Source organism: Physella acuta, unplaced genomic scaffold, assembly GCF_028476545.2.
Source record: "Physella acuta isolate Inbredline_101_S28 unplaced genomic scaffold, ASM2847654v3 ptg001686l, whole genome shotgun sequence".
In the NCBI taxonomy this organism is placed as follows: Eukaryota; Metazoa; Mollusca; class Gastropoda; family Physidae; genus Physella; species Physella acuta.
Window position 1 is genome coordinate 25,491 of NW_026733199.1, and position 17,148 is coordinate 42,638.

The 17,148-nt window shown below is 40.2% G+C and overlaps 1 protein-coding gene across 4 annotated transcripts in view; it reads left to right on the forward strand.

Moving 5' to 3' along the window:
* Window positions 1-356: 356 nt before the first annotated feature.
* LOC131929842 (protein TANC2) overlaps window positions 357-17,148 on the forward strand; it is a 46,602-nt gene continuing 29,810 nt past the window's right edge. For all 4 annotated transcript variants that reach the window (XM_059286235.1, XM_059286236.1, XM_059286237.1 and 1 more), the window contains exons 1-2: window positions 357-513; window positions 6,321-6,485. In XM_059286235.1, the coding sequence (XP_059142218.1) occupies window positions 372-513; window positions 6,321-6,485 (307 nt within the window). In that variant the 5' untranslated portion in view covers window positions 357-371. The remainder of the gene's footprint in view (window positions 514-6,320; window positions 6,486-17,148) is intronic.

Here is a 17,148-nt window from a genome sequence, read left to right on the forward strand (position 1 = left end):
CGATGTAAAGTTGGTTAACAAGAACGTCTTTTGTCAATCTATAAGCAGACCATCCTTAAAGCCTAACTTCTCTATAATCAGACAAAACTCAATCTAAATAAACCTAACCTCTTTTAGCAGCCTTAAGTTTTATCTACATAAACCCCAACCCCTCTGAAAAGACAAACAACTACATCAACCTCCCTTCTCTCTGGACAACCCAAAGTTGTATCTATATAAACCCCAACCCCTCTGAAAAGACAAACAACTACATCACCCTACCTTCTCTCCTGTCAGCCCAAAGTTTTATCTACATAAACCCCAACTCCTCTGAAAAGACAAACAGCTACATGAACCTCCCTTCTCTCTGAACAGATCAAGATTCCAGCTCTATGGAGACGAGTGACCTCTGCCCAGCGTGTCACCGACCTTTCGACAGCGGCAAGAAGCGGAAGTTGATCGACTCCTGCGGTCACGAGCGCTGCTACACCTGCATGTTCAACAGCGAGATCTGCCCCATCTGTGTCGCCCAAGGTAAGAAATGATTCTGGAATCTTCGAAACGTCTGCAGGCTGTATCGTCCGCAGGTTGTATCGCAGCAATGTATCTTGTTTGCATAGCTCCCCCAAGTATGTGTCGAACCCTATAGGGCTGGTAAGTAGGTCAGTAAACAGTTATATGGCTCATGCTGGTTTTATTGAGCCGTAGAACTGGTTGGTGACCTACTTACCAGCCCTATTGCGATTCAAGTTCAAAGTTCTGGTACTGGATCCTTTCTAATCTTAACCCTGACTCATGCCCTAATCCTGGTCATATCCCTTTTCCTGATCCAAGATTTAACCATTATCCTTATTAATGCAACTCTTAGCCATAACCCTCACCTTAATCCTAACCCTGACCTTAACAGCGATACCGACCGACAAAATTATTTATACACAATTGACGTTTTTATGAGTCTAAAAATCTCGTAAAATTTTGTTTTGATATTATTTTTTTTAACCACAAAGCTGCCTATAAAGGTGTCAAAACAAGCTTAGCTTTTTCAAGCAGGGATTTCACTTCAAGCCTATGTAATTAGTTCTCTCTGCCTCGTAAAGCTGTAGTTAATACGCGCGAGTTTTTCCATCGTCACGTAATAACAAAATAAAACATGTTGCAATAAAACGGGACACTTTGCTAGTTTATAGCTCAAAGCATGCTCGTAGCAAGACTGGACTTTACTAGTTTACAACTTTAAACTTGCTAACAATAAAAAACGAAATACAATGCTTAAATCACACAGATAGTTTGTATTATGACGGTAGACACTGCTAGCTTATAACTTACAGATTTCTTGTATCAAGACGATTCACTGTGCTCGTATAATTTTTGAAACTTGCTCGTTCATAAGACGGGGCAAGTTACTAGTTCTGAGCCTAAAATCTCATTCAAAATAAACCCATAGGCTTCGTGAAAGCTTTGCCTCGTTGGCAGACAAATAAAACTAAAAGTTTTCGACAGATTAAAACGTGAGCTCTTAAATCCAGTCCCGCGTGGATTTATCTTAGCAACACGTCAGAAAACTCTAGAACAAAGAGCTGAATTTTTAGATGGAGAACAAACATACAAAAAAAAATGTGAAAATTAAATCGATATTTGTCTACCTTTAACCTTCAACCCCCCCCCTCACGTGAAAGGTATCGGTCGGGTTTGTCTAGAAAATATAAGAATTAGCCTGACGTCAGGACCTGGTCGACTTGATGCCAGCGTGTGGAACACCTGTACAGGTGTGTCATCTCTGTGATGTAACAGGGGAGGAGCGTGCTGAAGGTGTTGTCTGGTGCCGGGCCAGGTGTAACCACGTGACCTGTGGAAACAGAATCATTGTAAACACAGGTCTAGAATCTAAAGCCAGGGGCGTTGTTACATCACAGGCCGGTTCTTTTAGTACTTTGTATAACAGTTGCCGGTTGTTAGACCGGTTCTTTGAGTACTTTGTATAACAGTTGCCGGTTGTTACATCATAGACCGGTTCTTTTAGTACTTTGTATAACAGTTCCCGGTTGTTAGACCGGTTCTTTGAGTACTTTGTATAACAGTTCCCGGTTGTTACATCACAGACCGGTTCTTTTAGTACTTTGTATAACAGTTCCCGGTTGTTACATCATAGACCGGTTCTTTGAGTACTTTGTATAACAGTTGCCGGTTGTTACATCATAGACCGGTTCTTTGAGTACTTTGTATAACAGTTGCCGGTTGTTAGACCGGTTCTTTGAGTACTTTGTATAACAGTTGCCGGTTGTTACACCACAGACCGGTTCTTTTAGTACTTTGTATAACAGTTGCCGGTTGTTAGACCGGTTCTTTGAGTACTTTGTATAACAGTTGCCGGTTGTTACACCACAGACCGGTTCTTTTAGTACTTTGTATAACAGTTGCCGGTTGTTAGACCGGTTCTTTGAGTACTTTGTATAACAGTTGCCGGTTGTTACACCACAGACCGGTTCTTTTAGTACTTTGTATAACAGTTGCCGGTTGTTAGACCGGTTCTTTGAGTACTTTGTATAACAGTTGCCGGTTGTTACACCACAGACAGGTTCTTTTAGTACTTTGTATAACAGTTGCCGGTTGTTAGACCGGTTCTTTGAGTACTTTGTATAACAGTTGCCGGTTGTTACATCACAGACCGGTTCTTTGAGTACTTTGTATAACAGTTGCCGGTTGTTACATCATAGACCGGTTCTTTGAGTACTTTGTATAACAGTTGCCGGTTGTTACACTTGAACATTACAAGTAGATCCAAGAACTGAAGTCTAAATATAGGACATGAATGCAGCATCCGGGTTTTGGGGAAACAACAATGTAGATGGTGCCGATAAAAGTATTTGTTGTAGATAAAACACAGTTAATGGCTTGGAAAGTTGAAAAATTAGAGCCACGTTTTCAACACACACAAAATAGTTGTGCAAATTTTACAACCCCGGAAGTATTTTTTAAAACAAATCACAATGATTGATCTGCGAATATCACAATTTCAACTTCCTTTAGCAACATTTAAAATAAACCGGGAGTGATCTCCCCTAAACTTTCTCGAATATTCTTATATAAAATAACAGGGGATGGGAACTCGGGCTATAGACATGATTTTTAATCCATTTTAAATACTTAAAGTTTTAAAAATAGAATAAAATCTCGTAGACAAATTAATTGCACACCAAGTGAACGCCGAATAAAAAAGCGCATAATAGTGCGCAATATTATTAGTACTTCTAAAATTTACATTAGTTTTTTGAGAAATCAAAAGTAGCGTAAATTACTACTTCCAGTCAACCGAAATTACTCAAAATTTAACAGAAGGTAGAGAATTAGATCTTTTACTTACATGTGAAATTTCATGTATCTATCTGAAATAGTACTCAAGTTATAGGCTTTTGAAAAATTCAAAGTAGGAAAAGTACCACTTCCGGTTATCGAAAATCGCTCAAAAGTTGATACGGATCTACGATTTTGATAAAATACTTATATATGAAATTTCATCAACCTAGCTGTAACGGTACTCAAGTTATCGTGTTTACACACGGACACACAGACACACACACACACACACACACACACACACACAGACATACGGACAAGATTGCAAAATTATGTTTTTCCGTATCAGTGAGGTGTAAAACGTCGAGATTTGTAAAAATCTCGATTTTTTTTTTGCACGATTACAATACTTTCTCTATACTACGTATATACGAGAAAGTAAAAAAAACCATGGTTATATCTCAACGAGAAAAATGGCCCGTTGAGGAAGGGTACAACGGGCGCTAGGCTGATAGTGCTGTCTCTTTTCTCTAAACTAAAACCAACCCACCCCCCACACACCACCCCCCACCCCCCCCCCCCCCCGACCCCCAGACACCACCCCCACCCCCCACCACACACCACCCCCAGCCCCACACACCATCCCCACCCCCCACCCCCACCCCCCACACACACCACCCCCTCCACACACCGCCCCCCACCCCCCACCCCTCCAACCCCCCCCCCCCTCCACCGCCCCCCCCCCAAAAAAAAACCATGTCTACCGTCCCATTCAACGAAATATAATTATATACTTTTTCCAGTGTCCGCCCCCTCCCAGAAAATTCTACCCCCGCCCCCGAAAATTTCAAGTACCCCCCACCCCTCTCCGGGGAGGAAAAAGTCTGAAAGAAACACTGAAACCAACCCACCCGCCACACACCACCCCCACCCCCCACACACCACCCCCACACACCCCCACCCCCCCCCCCACACACACACACCACACCCCCCCACCCCTCCACCCCCCCCCCCCCCCCCCCCCCCAAAAAAAAAAACATGTCTACCGTCCCATTGCAAGAAAACCACTTTTTAGATTAGACACATTAATTTTATTATAGAGTATCGATGAGGACATTTCTTTTGAGTTGGGGAGGGGGAGGGGCTCAGACGTTCTTACGTGGGGGGTGGGGCTTCGCCCCTACCCGAAGAATTGTATGCAAGAAACTCTTCACGCAAACCACTTAGATTAGACCAAATTGCCTTTGTATTGAATGTTTACTCGATAATCAATGACGTCATATAACTGTGCGCACTCTCTGGGTTTGAGATTATTTTCTACTCTGTGCGCTAAATGTGTCGACGTCATACTTCGTTTTTCGAATTACTATGCATGTTTTTAAATTGCTTGTCTTTTCTCTAGAGCGTTCTTGTCAGACAGATAGATAGATAGATAGATAGAAAGATAGATAGACAGACAGCGAAACTATTAGTATTAATATACAAATATTAAGCTGCATGTGCCGAGGTAACGGGATCGTGAACTCTACTTCACCTGCAATCTCAACAGCCATTTCCAAAAGGGATATAATTTTATTAAAAAAAAATAATCATAATTTTAAATTGTTAGAAAAAAGTGAAGATTTTTGGTTAACGTAAAAAAAAAAATAAACCCACACATTGTTTGGCTAGGTTATGACGGATACTGTGACTTAAGTACTTTACACGTACTCTACAACCAACTATACATACACGCAATGTTCTCATATATTTGGTTGCCTTTGTCACAAGGCGGACAAGAATCCATCTCAGCCTTCGGTACAGAACAATTAACTCGTTGTGATTTGAATAAACAATGGCAGGGGTTGGTTGGACTGTCGTGTTGTTTCTCGGTAGAGTTTTCGTGTTTTCGGTACTTTGTTGGTGATACATTGTCTGGGATAGAAAACTGTCTACTGTAGAAAGTTTTGAGAAACTTTTAGATTACAGGCCAAGGTAGTTTAGTCTGGCGAATTGAGTGATCGCTTGTATTTGGCATTTTAAATTTATTGAATATAGATAGTAACCATTACATTAATTTAAACATTAAGTGTAATTCAATATATAATTAATTTATTATTTTTCGCTTTCGTTTTTAAAATATAATATGTGAACATTGAAGGTATATATAATGAGACCTAAGAGAACTTCTCCGTTCTTAATAGTAATATTTCAGGGGATTACCTCCAACAGAGTTAAAGTATTAGACATCAACATGTTATGCGCCACATGAACCGTTCAATATGATTTTAGACTGATAGTCTTTCTGGATTTGCTTCCATAGCCTGTGTCTATTCAATAAAAAGCTACAAGGAAGCAGTTGTTTTATGCTGGAGTCTCTCGTGATGACGATGACGTTCCGTGATGACGTTGGCGTTCCGTGATGACGTTGACGTTCCGTGATGACGTTGACGTTCCGTGATGACGTTGACACCTGCCGCCGACTAGCTGTCAAGGCAGAGTGTATGTGGATTAGCGGGCCAAGCTTTAAAATCCATCTTAATCCACTTAAGTAATCCACTGAGGCACCTCGTTAACGATAAAGGCTTAGGGGACAAGTGGCTAATCCTGTACTTGAATTATTCCCCCCCCCCCCCTCTCCACTTTCATTCTCGCTTGACTTACTTTCCAAATACGTCTCCGTTACATAAAGGTTTTACAAACGCTTTTCCATTGAAATTGTTGATACTGTACTTCAAGATCCATTTCTGCTTAAAAAACATTTCTAAATTTTCTTTTTTACTTCTAATACCAGTATTAGTTTTAAAAAAAACGCCTTTAAAATTATATATATATACCAATATAACATGCTAGCTGATCTAATTGTCCTTGTTAATTTTTTAATGACAGCTCAATTTTTGTAAAAAAAAAAAAAAAATTGAAGTCATGTTGAACAATTTGACAACTCAATATTTTTAAAATGAAGTCATATTGAACTATTAGACAGCTCATTATTTTTTAAAATGACGTCATGTTGAACTATTTGACGGCTCAATATTTTTAAAATAACGGATTGATCTCTTTGACAGCTCAAATGCAGCGAGACGCCCCACGGCCTCTAGTTGACCCCTCGGGCTACACGGCCCATCGGCCCAAGCTGAAAACCAACGGTCACCTACTCGCCAGTGGTATGAAGCAGAGATCTGAGTTACCGGAGCTACCCCCCAGGGGCCGCCTGACGCCCTCACCCTCAGGTATGTGCCCCCCCCCCTCTCTAACATGTTGTCGTGTTGACAAACTAAAAATGAGCATGATGCAGTTGTGCACAATGTGTACACTTGTGTAAGTGGTATTGTGGTGGGCCTATCGGCTCTGTAGGACGTCACTGTAGGTGTAAGACGTCAAGTTAATTCTTGGACGTACATGTATGTGTAGGACGTCAAGTTAATTCTTGGACCTACATGTAGTGTAGGACGTCAAGTTAATTCTTTGACGTACATGTATGTGTAGGACGTCTATGTATTTGTAGAACGTCAAGTTAATTATTGGACGTACATGTATTGTAGGACGTCCCTGTATGTGTAGGACGTCAAGATAACTCTTAGACCTCCATGTATGCGTATGACGTCTATGAGTCTAGGACGTCTTTAATTTTACCCAGCTTTTGAGGAGTACCCATCGCGTGTTGGGGGATGTAGTGGGCTACGGCGAGAATTGTGGTGTGGTGGGGTGGGGTGTTGTAGTTGGGTGGGAGGGTGCGGATGGGTTGATGTAGTGTTGGGGTGTTGTAGTTGGGTGGGAGGGTGCGGATGGGTTGATGTAGTGGTGGAGTGGGGTGTTGTAGTTGGGTGGGAGGGTGCGGATGGGTTGATGTAGTGGTGGGGTGGGGTGTTGTAGTTGGGTGGGAGGGTGCGGATGGGTTGATGTAGTGTTGGGATGTGGTGTTGTAGTTGGGTGGGAGGGTGCGGATGGGTTGATGTAGTGTTGGGGTGGGGTGTTGTAGTTGGGTGGGAGGGTGCGGATGGGTTGATGTAGTGTTGGGGTGGGGTGATAGAGTCGTGTGGAGACCGTCCTGTTTAGCCACACAATTCATTTTCCCAGACTGCTCGAAACCTTATATTTATGTTCACATTGATTTATATCTGAAAACAGTTGTCTGAAATTGTTAAACCCCGCACTGTTCTGATACAAGTGTAAAAAAAAAGTCATTACATTTTTATAAAAAATAATTTTGTTTCGAGGATTAGGAATTTTTGTTCCAACAAATGTATGTTTAGATGTTTCAGATTGTACGCATTATTTCCTCCCTTTCATCGTTTGATGTTTAGAAATCGATAATAAAATCCTGATGAATTATTGATCGATATTACATACCTTGTGGATCTCAATCTGAAGACGTTAGGACAGCAGCAAACGACAACCCTAAAATAACAACCCAAAATGGCAACAACAAATGACAAACCTAAAAAAAAACAGCATGAAATGACAACCCCTAAAATAACAATCCGAAATAACAGCATGAAATGACAACCCCTAAAATGACAACCCAATATAACAGCATCAAAAGACAACCCTAAAACAACAACCAAAATTGACAACCACGAATGACAACCCCTAAAATAACAGCCACACATCATTCATGTTACAATAGCAAATAACAACTATCCATCCGACAACTTGTCTCCTAGAGAGAGACAACTCACGCTGATTAAGTCGCTTCAAGGAAATGTCTACACGCGGGCTAATGGAATATCTTTACCTTGTTGGGGGGGGGGGGGGGGGGGGGAGTGCAAGAGAGTGCAGAATTTCTAATTTTATTTTTATTGAAAAAAAAATACGTTAATTTTGCATTCAACTGTATCATTAATTAGCTTAATTAAATCTCCCGTACGCTGTCGTCGGATCTTCTGAAAATTTAAGTCTCAAGGTTAATTACTCCAGGTTAATTACTCCATTATCGAAGTTCCCTTACACTTCCGCCTTAAGACTGTACTTAGCCGTCTCAAGGCCCACAACTCTTCATCATAAGACACACTAACCCCTGCGTTAGTTTTTCACCATCGTAAGACACATTACTCCTCCTTTAATTCTTTTACCTCCCCCCCCACCTCCCCCATGATTTTCATCGTTTTGTATTTCATCTTCCGCATAGAGTTACCTCAACTTCTGTTCTCATGGGCGAGCACTCACAACAACAATGTCTTTTTACCAAGGGCGAGCACCGCGCTATTTTGTCAGAGTTGCTCCGTTGCGCACCATTTTGAACGCACCGGCTGCGATTCTCTTCGGGATTATGAGATGTGGGTGGGCGAGGTGTAATCACATAAAGATTTTATGAAGGCTCTAGCACTGGAGATCGTAGGCTTGGCATAAAGTCCAAGTATAAACCCAAGTGTAGAGAGCTGTACTTGTCGTACATTTTTAAGCACAGCTATTTTTAATGGAGATTTTTTAGTTTTGTGTTTTCGAAGTGGGTGTTTTAAAAAAATATACCTGAATTCTATGAGAGTTATACTTTCTACAGTTATTTTACAAATAAACACGACAGTAGGAGATTTGTATAGAATTTTATTGTTAGACCAACACACTCTTTGAATGAAAGTGGTATTTTTTTTTTGTTGTTATTTATTTTTGCCGACAGTGTCATTGTTTGGTCTTGGTTTAACGCTGTAGTCTAGAAGCGGGATAAGGTTTGTTTATGATGTTAACTTTATTGGTAGCTTCTTCTTTCTTCTTTGTTGTAAACTTAAATCGGATTTCCTCCAACACAATTAGGTATTACGTACTAACATGTTATGCGACATGTCTCGATGACACCTATTTCAATCTGCTTCTCTCCCTAGATTTGCTTCCATAGCCTTTCTCCAACAAAGACCAAACTACAAGTCAACAGTTGTTTGATTTAGGATTTGTCTCTCCTCCTAGATGGGTTGTTGTTCTTAGATAACGATCTATAACTCGCGTGTTCGAACCCCAGACTTGTGGAGTTAGCATTCATACCCCCAGAGGCGTAGCGGGGGGGGGGGGGAGGGGGAACATATGTCCCCGGGCGCCGACCTTAGGGGAGGGCGCCAAATTGAAAGTTTGAGGGGGGTTGCACATGAAAAGTTCGAGGGGGGTGCAAATCGAAAGTTTGAGGAGGGGGGGGGGTGTAAATGAAAAGTTCGAGGGGGGGGGGGGTGCAAATCGAAAGTTTGTCCCCGGGCGCCGGGAAGGGTCGCTACGCCTCTGCATACGCCCTACCCTTAAAACTAGTTTGAAAATGTTGCCTTGTTTAGCCTACGTACTTACCTCCTTCACTAAAATGGCCTACCCATAAATACCCGAGTAACTCTGAACTAGAAAAGTGAACATTTATACAGAGATAATGACTCCTTTCAATGTTTACCTACTACCATCAACCTAAACCCTACGAAGATTATATTTAGCGTAATCAACATGAATACCTGCACTCAAATATTAGTGACGCATACTCAAATATTAATGACGCCACGGTGACCTTTAGCCCCTAAACAGCCGTTCAAAATCAAGTCTGGGTAAGTACAAAACGGTGACGTAATGAGTACACGTGACCTAATAAGACCAGCTGAGTTTACGTACGGTGTAATGTGCTAGTACCGGGCCTGTTTATCTTAAATTAACTTCAATCGTGCTTTGGTGAACTGCCTGTTACATATTTCTGGGGGTTTTTAAAGCTGCTTAGTCAGCTTTAGTTTGTTTTATATTTTAGCAAAGATAACCGGTTTGTGGTTTATTTTATTTATTTTTTGTGGGTGTTTTTTTTACGTGAAATCTAATGTAAATTTTCCAGAACGAAGTTAAAGCGTCAATGGGGATTATTTATTTATTTTTTTTTATAGAAAAAAATAATGGTGTGGCATCACGTTTTGTCATCGAAGCATTGTGAAATCATTCCGTGTTTCTTATTTGTATGTTCTAATGGAGCCACATTAATATCATTGTAGAACTGCTAGGTCTAGCATCTTAACAAGGTGGGATTGGGGCCTGGAATTACAGTTTAGGGCCGAGGTTTGGGTCAGTTATGTGATGTTGTATTAGGTGTAGTGCTGGGTTTGTGTAACTAAATAACCGTGGTAAACCAATTTCTTGATTAGTCATACACGTATATTCCCATAACATGTATCTACAACAAAATATAAAAAAATAAGGTTAGAGCTAGGGTGTTGGTTGTTTCAGGATTTAAAATTTTGCTTAGTTTAAGGTTAAATTCTACTAGCTATTAAGCTACAACTAATTTACAATTATAAAAAAAAATGTAGCTTAGTCATCTTGTACTAGCCTGGGAATTGAAGATTGGAGTTTTTCGTATTCCTCTACGAAGTTACTTAAGTGCTCTCCCTTAGTATCGCGAACCTGAATGGTATAACGCTAGCCTTTCGGCTAATTAATTCATCGACGTACTTCTTGACCCCTGGTTGTGCAGTGAATATCTTGACATGAGAGTAGCCTCCCCTGCTGAGTCACGTGATGGAGACATGTAGCTAACTTGTCCATACGGCGATGTGGTTCTACCTACTGGTTCATGTGTGTGAAAGGCATGGTGTGCTGAAGTTGGCCTATTTAGACGATTTCCGATTAAATTTTACAGTCTGCTCATATCTCTAATTAAAATCAGAAATTATGAACATTATTAAGTAAGAGCACCTCTTGAGACCGCAAGACGCCACTTACTCCACCAAGCTCTGATGGGTATCTGACGTATGTCATGGAAAGTAAAGGCAGCTGGGCATAGTGCTGACCACACTATCTGTTCATAAGCCTACAGAAACAAATAAATATCTGTTCATAAATATACAGAAATCGGTAAACTCTACTTTATTTGTTCCATTTAACGCTAAGTTCGAAAAGGTTATTTTCAAATGAATTCAATTCATACTACTAATAAACCCCCGCCTCTCTTTTGTGTAATGTACATGATGTTTGTTTTATTTCATCATTATCTCCCCTTATTAGCTTCAAAATGATAGATATCTTTCTCTTTAATTTGTTTCACACTTAGAAAACACATCCAAAATACTAAGCAGTAGTTAGCACGCAATGATTGTATTAGTTTGTGAGAACATCTGAAGCATTCCTTTTTTTAACACGTTTTTCTTAACTCAGCTTCGCGTTTGTTTGTTTGTTTGGATGTTTGTTGTTAAAATTGACATCGAAAATTAGCCCACTTCTGATTGCTCTAGAGATCTGAAATTTGGCATGTAGGCTACTTTCGCCTAACAATTTCAGATGCAATCATAAAAACTAGCAATTAGAGACCGTAATTAGCTTAATTTAATTACGCCCCAAGGACCATAAAATTGAGGACATGATTTCTAAAGATACCGACAAGACTGGAGGCCTATTGACACAGTTACTTCGGCCCCAATCGATGTGAGCGCGCTGGCCGTGATCGTATAGCGGTTAGTACTTCGCGTTGTGGCCGCGACAACCCAGGTTCGAATCCTGGTCGCTCAAGATTTTTAGTCCGTGTATTTATAAACACTTAGTCAAGTCATACTTAATCAAGTCATTAGATAAAGTAGAAAATAAACTATATAAAAAACTTTTTTAAAAACCACGTTTTTCATGTGTAGCAACGGACTAAAAAGGAGAAAATAAAATACTTAAAAAAAACTTTTTAAAAAACCACGTTTTTCTTGTGGACTAAAAAGTAGAAAATAAATTTTCATACATTTGATGACAAAAAACGTGGGTCGGGCAGATGGGTCGGGAAATTTGATGGTGAACGTACCCACGTTTTTTGTCATCAAATGTATGAAAATTTATTTTCTACTTTTTAGTCCACAAGAAAAACGTGGTTTTTTAAAAAGTTTTTTTTAAGTATTTTATTTTAATATCATTTTATGTAGGCCTAGATTTAGAGTGGAGAGAATTTCGTAGTAGTGCACGATCCCGTCCATTTTTTCCTTAGTCGAATGAAACTAAAAGCTTATAAAAACCTGTCGGATACTAGGGTTTATCGATCAGGCTAATAATAGTCCAGAGATGATTCCAGGGAGATAATACAACCTTGGGGAAAGATTGATGAAATTTTTTAATAAATAGAAACAGATTTATCTCCACTTTTTTCTTTCTTCATAGGTGATTCTCTCAAAAAAAAAAAGCAATTAACAATCCAGACACAACAAAGTTTAAAGGGAAATAATCATAGATGAAGTAATCATATGTAGGTGAAGGGGAGCTTATTTATAATCGAGGAACACCTTCGTCTAATAAAATATACTTGTTAAGTGTGTCCGCCTTAGGTGCGGTGGGGTGGGGGTGTGTTAAGGTCCACTCCCGGGCTTTTCAAATGTAGAACTTAATCACAGACCATGTTGAAAAATGGATCCACCCAACGACACAAGGGAAATGAGATTTTCATTAAATTCCAATCCTTAGGTGCTAGATCATCAACATGGTTGTAATCCATGCTAGCTTTCCTACACTAACCAGAGGCGTAGCGACCCTTCCCGGCGCCCGGGGACATACTTTCAATTTGGCGCCCCCCTGGGAGCAAATTTTCGATTTGCACCCCCCTCGAACTTTTCATTTGCACCCCCCCCCCCCTCAAACTTTCAATTTGGCGCCCCCCCCCCCCCTAAGGTCGGCGCCCGGGGACATATGTCCCCCCCCCGCCCCCCCTCGCTACGCTACTGACACTAACCCTGACTTACACTAACCATGACCTACACTAACCCTGACTTACACTAACCCTGACCTACACTAACCCTGACCTACACTAGCCCTGTCCTACACTAACCCTGACCTACACTAACCCTGTCCTACACCAACCCTGACCTACACTAACCGTGACCTACACTAACCGTGAGTAGTATATTAGGTCCCTTTTGGAGCGAAGGCGCAGGCGCAGGGTGAGGGGAGCAGGAGCAGGAGCAGGAGCAGGAGCAATGGTTATATAGGAAAATACTCCCTGCCTGGGTGAGCCGCAGGAACAATGACATATAGCAAAATACTCACCCACCAGGCGCAGCCTGCCGCAGCCGCAGGAACAACGAGATATAGTAAAATACTCCCTGGGGGAGCAGGAGGTACACCGACATATAGTAAAATACTCACCCAACTGGGTGAAGGTGGGTGAGCCTGGGTGACCCGCAGGAACAATGAGATATAGTAAAATACTTACCCACCTGGGTGAGCAGGTGGGTGAGGGTGGGTGAGCAGGATGTACAATGAGATATAGTAAAATACTCACCCACCCTAGGGTGGGTGAGCAGGAGCGGGAGTAGGTCAGTAGGTCACCTTTTGGTGACCTTGTGACGTAATTAGTAACATTATGACGTAATCATTGACCTAGTTACGTAATTTTAATGAGTTTTTTAATGAGTTTTTTAAATTTTAATTAATTTTTGACCTAGTTACGTAATTTTAATGCGTTTTTAAGGAGTTTTTAAATTTTTAATTAATTTTTATTATCGAGTTACGTAATTTAATTACTTTGATTGTATTTTTATTTTGTTTAATTTGTTTGTTTACTTGTTGTTTAATTTAATTACTTTGTTTATATTGTGTAATTTTTATTAACGAGTTACGTAATTTGATTATTTGTTTACTTTTTAATTATTTTTATTGACGAGTTACGTAATTTGATTATTTGTTTACTTTTTAATTATTTTTATTTTGTTTATTTTTAATTTTATTTTATTTTATAATTAGTTAAATTATTATTAACTAGTTACGTAATTTGATTTTAATTACTTTTGTTTATTTATTTATTTGATATATTTCTTTTCTTTGTTGTTTAATGTTGTTTATTTATTTGAATGTATGTATGTTTTAAATAAAAGACTAACACTAGCCGTGTACTTTGTGAATAACATCCATTAAAGATAACGATCAGCCACAGCTGTTACGTATCGACCCGCCCGCGAAGTTTTCTCACCGCTGCCCGTTTTAATGGGAATGTATTGATCGCAGCCGCTGGCCCATCACACCTAATTAAATTTTTGTTATGCTTCACCGAGCTTCCCCGCTCGGTTTGATAGGTTATGATGATTTATGTGGGTTCGCGAAGCCATCCCACCGGGGGGTATGGTAATTAACGCAAAGCCAGCGTTAAGTGTGGGAACACCTGTTACCACGTTAATCGATTTTACCGATCGCTTTGTTAGCTCCGCGAAGCACGTAGGTCATTATGCAACAGCTGTTGTGCGACAGCTGGTGCTGTAACTAGGCTGTCCAACCGTATAAATGACCGCGAAAATTGTGTTCTAAACACTTCAACTTCGGACTTCAAATCAAGCGTCACCGCGACTTATCCAGCCTGAGACGTCTGTTGACTCCTGAGACTAAACCCATGCCACCTTTACCAATCATCACATCTACCTAACCCTATACGGACCACATCTTTTGTGCGTGTTTATTCTATTAAAGGTAAGGTTAATATTACTTTTGTGTTAAGGGAGCTAACCCCTTTTAATTAATCCTTTTTCTAAATACGTAGTCACAGGTATTTACTTTAATTTTGTATCATACATCGAGGTAAGGTTAATAGTACGTATTGTTTTAAGGTAGCTAACCCTATTAAAATACCTTTTAATTAATTATTTTACTTTTTAGTGTACATCGAGGTAAGGTGAATAGTACGTTTATTTTAAGGGAACTAACCCCATTAAAATACCCTTTAAATAAATATGTATCTAAATAAGTAGGCAACTGTATTCCTTTTTAGTGTACAGTCGACTCATCGACACAACTGTTCCATCGACTGACCTATTGAGCTACCTACCCAGCCCTGAGGCATCCACTGAACCAAACGTTCCAACTACATCCAACTACACCACTTTGGATCTCCACATACAGCTAACTTCACGTTCAGCTTAGACGTTCAAACCCATAGGTACGTTCATTTTCAATTTTGTTTTAAGTATGTTTTTTATTTTATGATTTTTTATTTTATGTATTTACTTTCCTTTTATTCTACAGCCAGCGACCTACCCAAGCATCCGACTACTAGACACCTCATCAATAATGGAAGCCGCCCAACCTACCACCCAACCAACCATGAGGCGTTTCACATGTGACGTATGCGAGCGGGTCTTCAACCGTAATCAAAATTTCATACGCCATCAAGAGACAGCACACGGTCGACAAAGACATCCATGCACAACTTGTGGTAAAATATTTACACGACTTGACAATTTGACAACCCACTATAAGAAAGCACACACCAACCAAACATTACCGACCGACACCCCATCAGCAACCAACAGACAAACACACCAACCCACATTAGTGACCGACACACATACTGTCCAACTCCCATCAGCGACCCAAACAGCTCGTACCGCCACCAACACTAGCCCCTTAAAACGACATACGACGTATGACGACATAGCAAACAACAAACGCGTAAAGACTAACAATGACAGTAACATTAATTCACACACCACTATTTATCCTGTAGACGACCTTAGGGGAGATGCAGTAGACTTACACCCGACCACAGACAAAGCTTCACCCACATGCCTTCTTACAGACATTCCTGACTTTATTAAACATAATCACGCCATTAATATGTTACTACAGGATTCACAGTCAAAACCCTACACAGACAATTTCTCCTTTTTTAGATGTTTAGCCAGACATTTAGGGTCACCCACAAGAGATCTTAGAATTCCAACATTACATCTCGCGAAACAGTGGCAAGCACACCAAGGTCTCGGGACCTTGGCTAATTTTAGTGGGGTTAGGTTGGTCGAAATTCCCCTCTTAGAGTCCTGTTTTAGTGTAAATATTGAGATTTTTGAATTTGACGAAAACCAGATCCTTTTTCCGAAACTTAGAAGTAATGATAGGTTTAGGGAGACCATGTATCTTTTAGTTTTTCAAAATCAGTTTATGTACATTAATAATATAGGTGGGGCGGGTCACTCTTTCGCGTGTTCTGTGTGTAACAAATTATGGCCCACCGTTAAACAATTAAACAGACACGTGAAAGGGTGTAATGGGGGGAAACCCGTTGATAGGTATAAGGGAGGGGTTTATCAGACACACCAAACAATCTGGGAGTTTTTAGCGTCCTATGGGGTAGTTGTAAATAGTAACTTTGTTTATCCCTTCCGAGCAACTTACGATTTCGAATGCTATTTCGACCATACCGAGTTACCCCCGTTAGGTAGAGTTACAAAAAGCGTAGCCAAACACGTGCCTTTGTCTTGCTCTGTTGCCTCAAACGTAGATGGGTTCGTCGAACCCATCTGTTTTATTTCGACTGGTGACCCTCAAGAATTAGTGACTAGAGTTATTGACAGACTCCACATAATCGCCGAGGCAGCTTATGGCATTTTGAAAAAACAGTTCAAGCCTGTTTTTAAGCAAATCAGGAAGTTATTTCCACCTAAAGCTAGGGGTAGTGATAATAAGTCGAACGACAAAGGGTTTGATAGCTTTCTTAGCGGTAGATTAGACGAGTATTTGCGACAAATGCCGGTTATAGGGTTTAATTCAGGAAAATATGATATAAATCTCGTTAAGCCGTATTTTATTCAGTACTTTTTAGCTTATTCAAACACAGAAGAGGGGTTAGAGGAGGGACCTAGAGCTAGTTGTAACGATGACGAAGACGACGTAGAAGATAAACAAACACCGTTTAAATATGTAGTTAAAAGAAATAATAATTTTATGTGTATATCAACAAATAAATTAAAGTTCTTAGATATAGTTAATTATCTAGCACCAGGGTTTAGCTATAGTAAATACCTCGCCGCATATAATGTTAAAGAGACCAAGGGATTTTTTCCGTACGAATATGTCAAAAATTTAGCCGTCTTAGATGAAACGTCTTTACCTCCGCATTCGGCCTTTTTTTCATCATTAAAAAATTGTAACATTTCAGACGAGGAGTACGCGACGTGTAGCCAAATTTGGGTAGAGAAGGGGATGCAAACGTTTAAA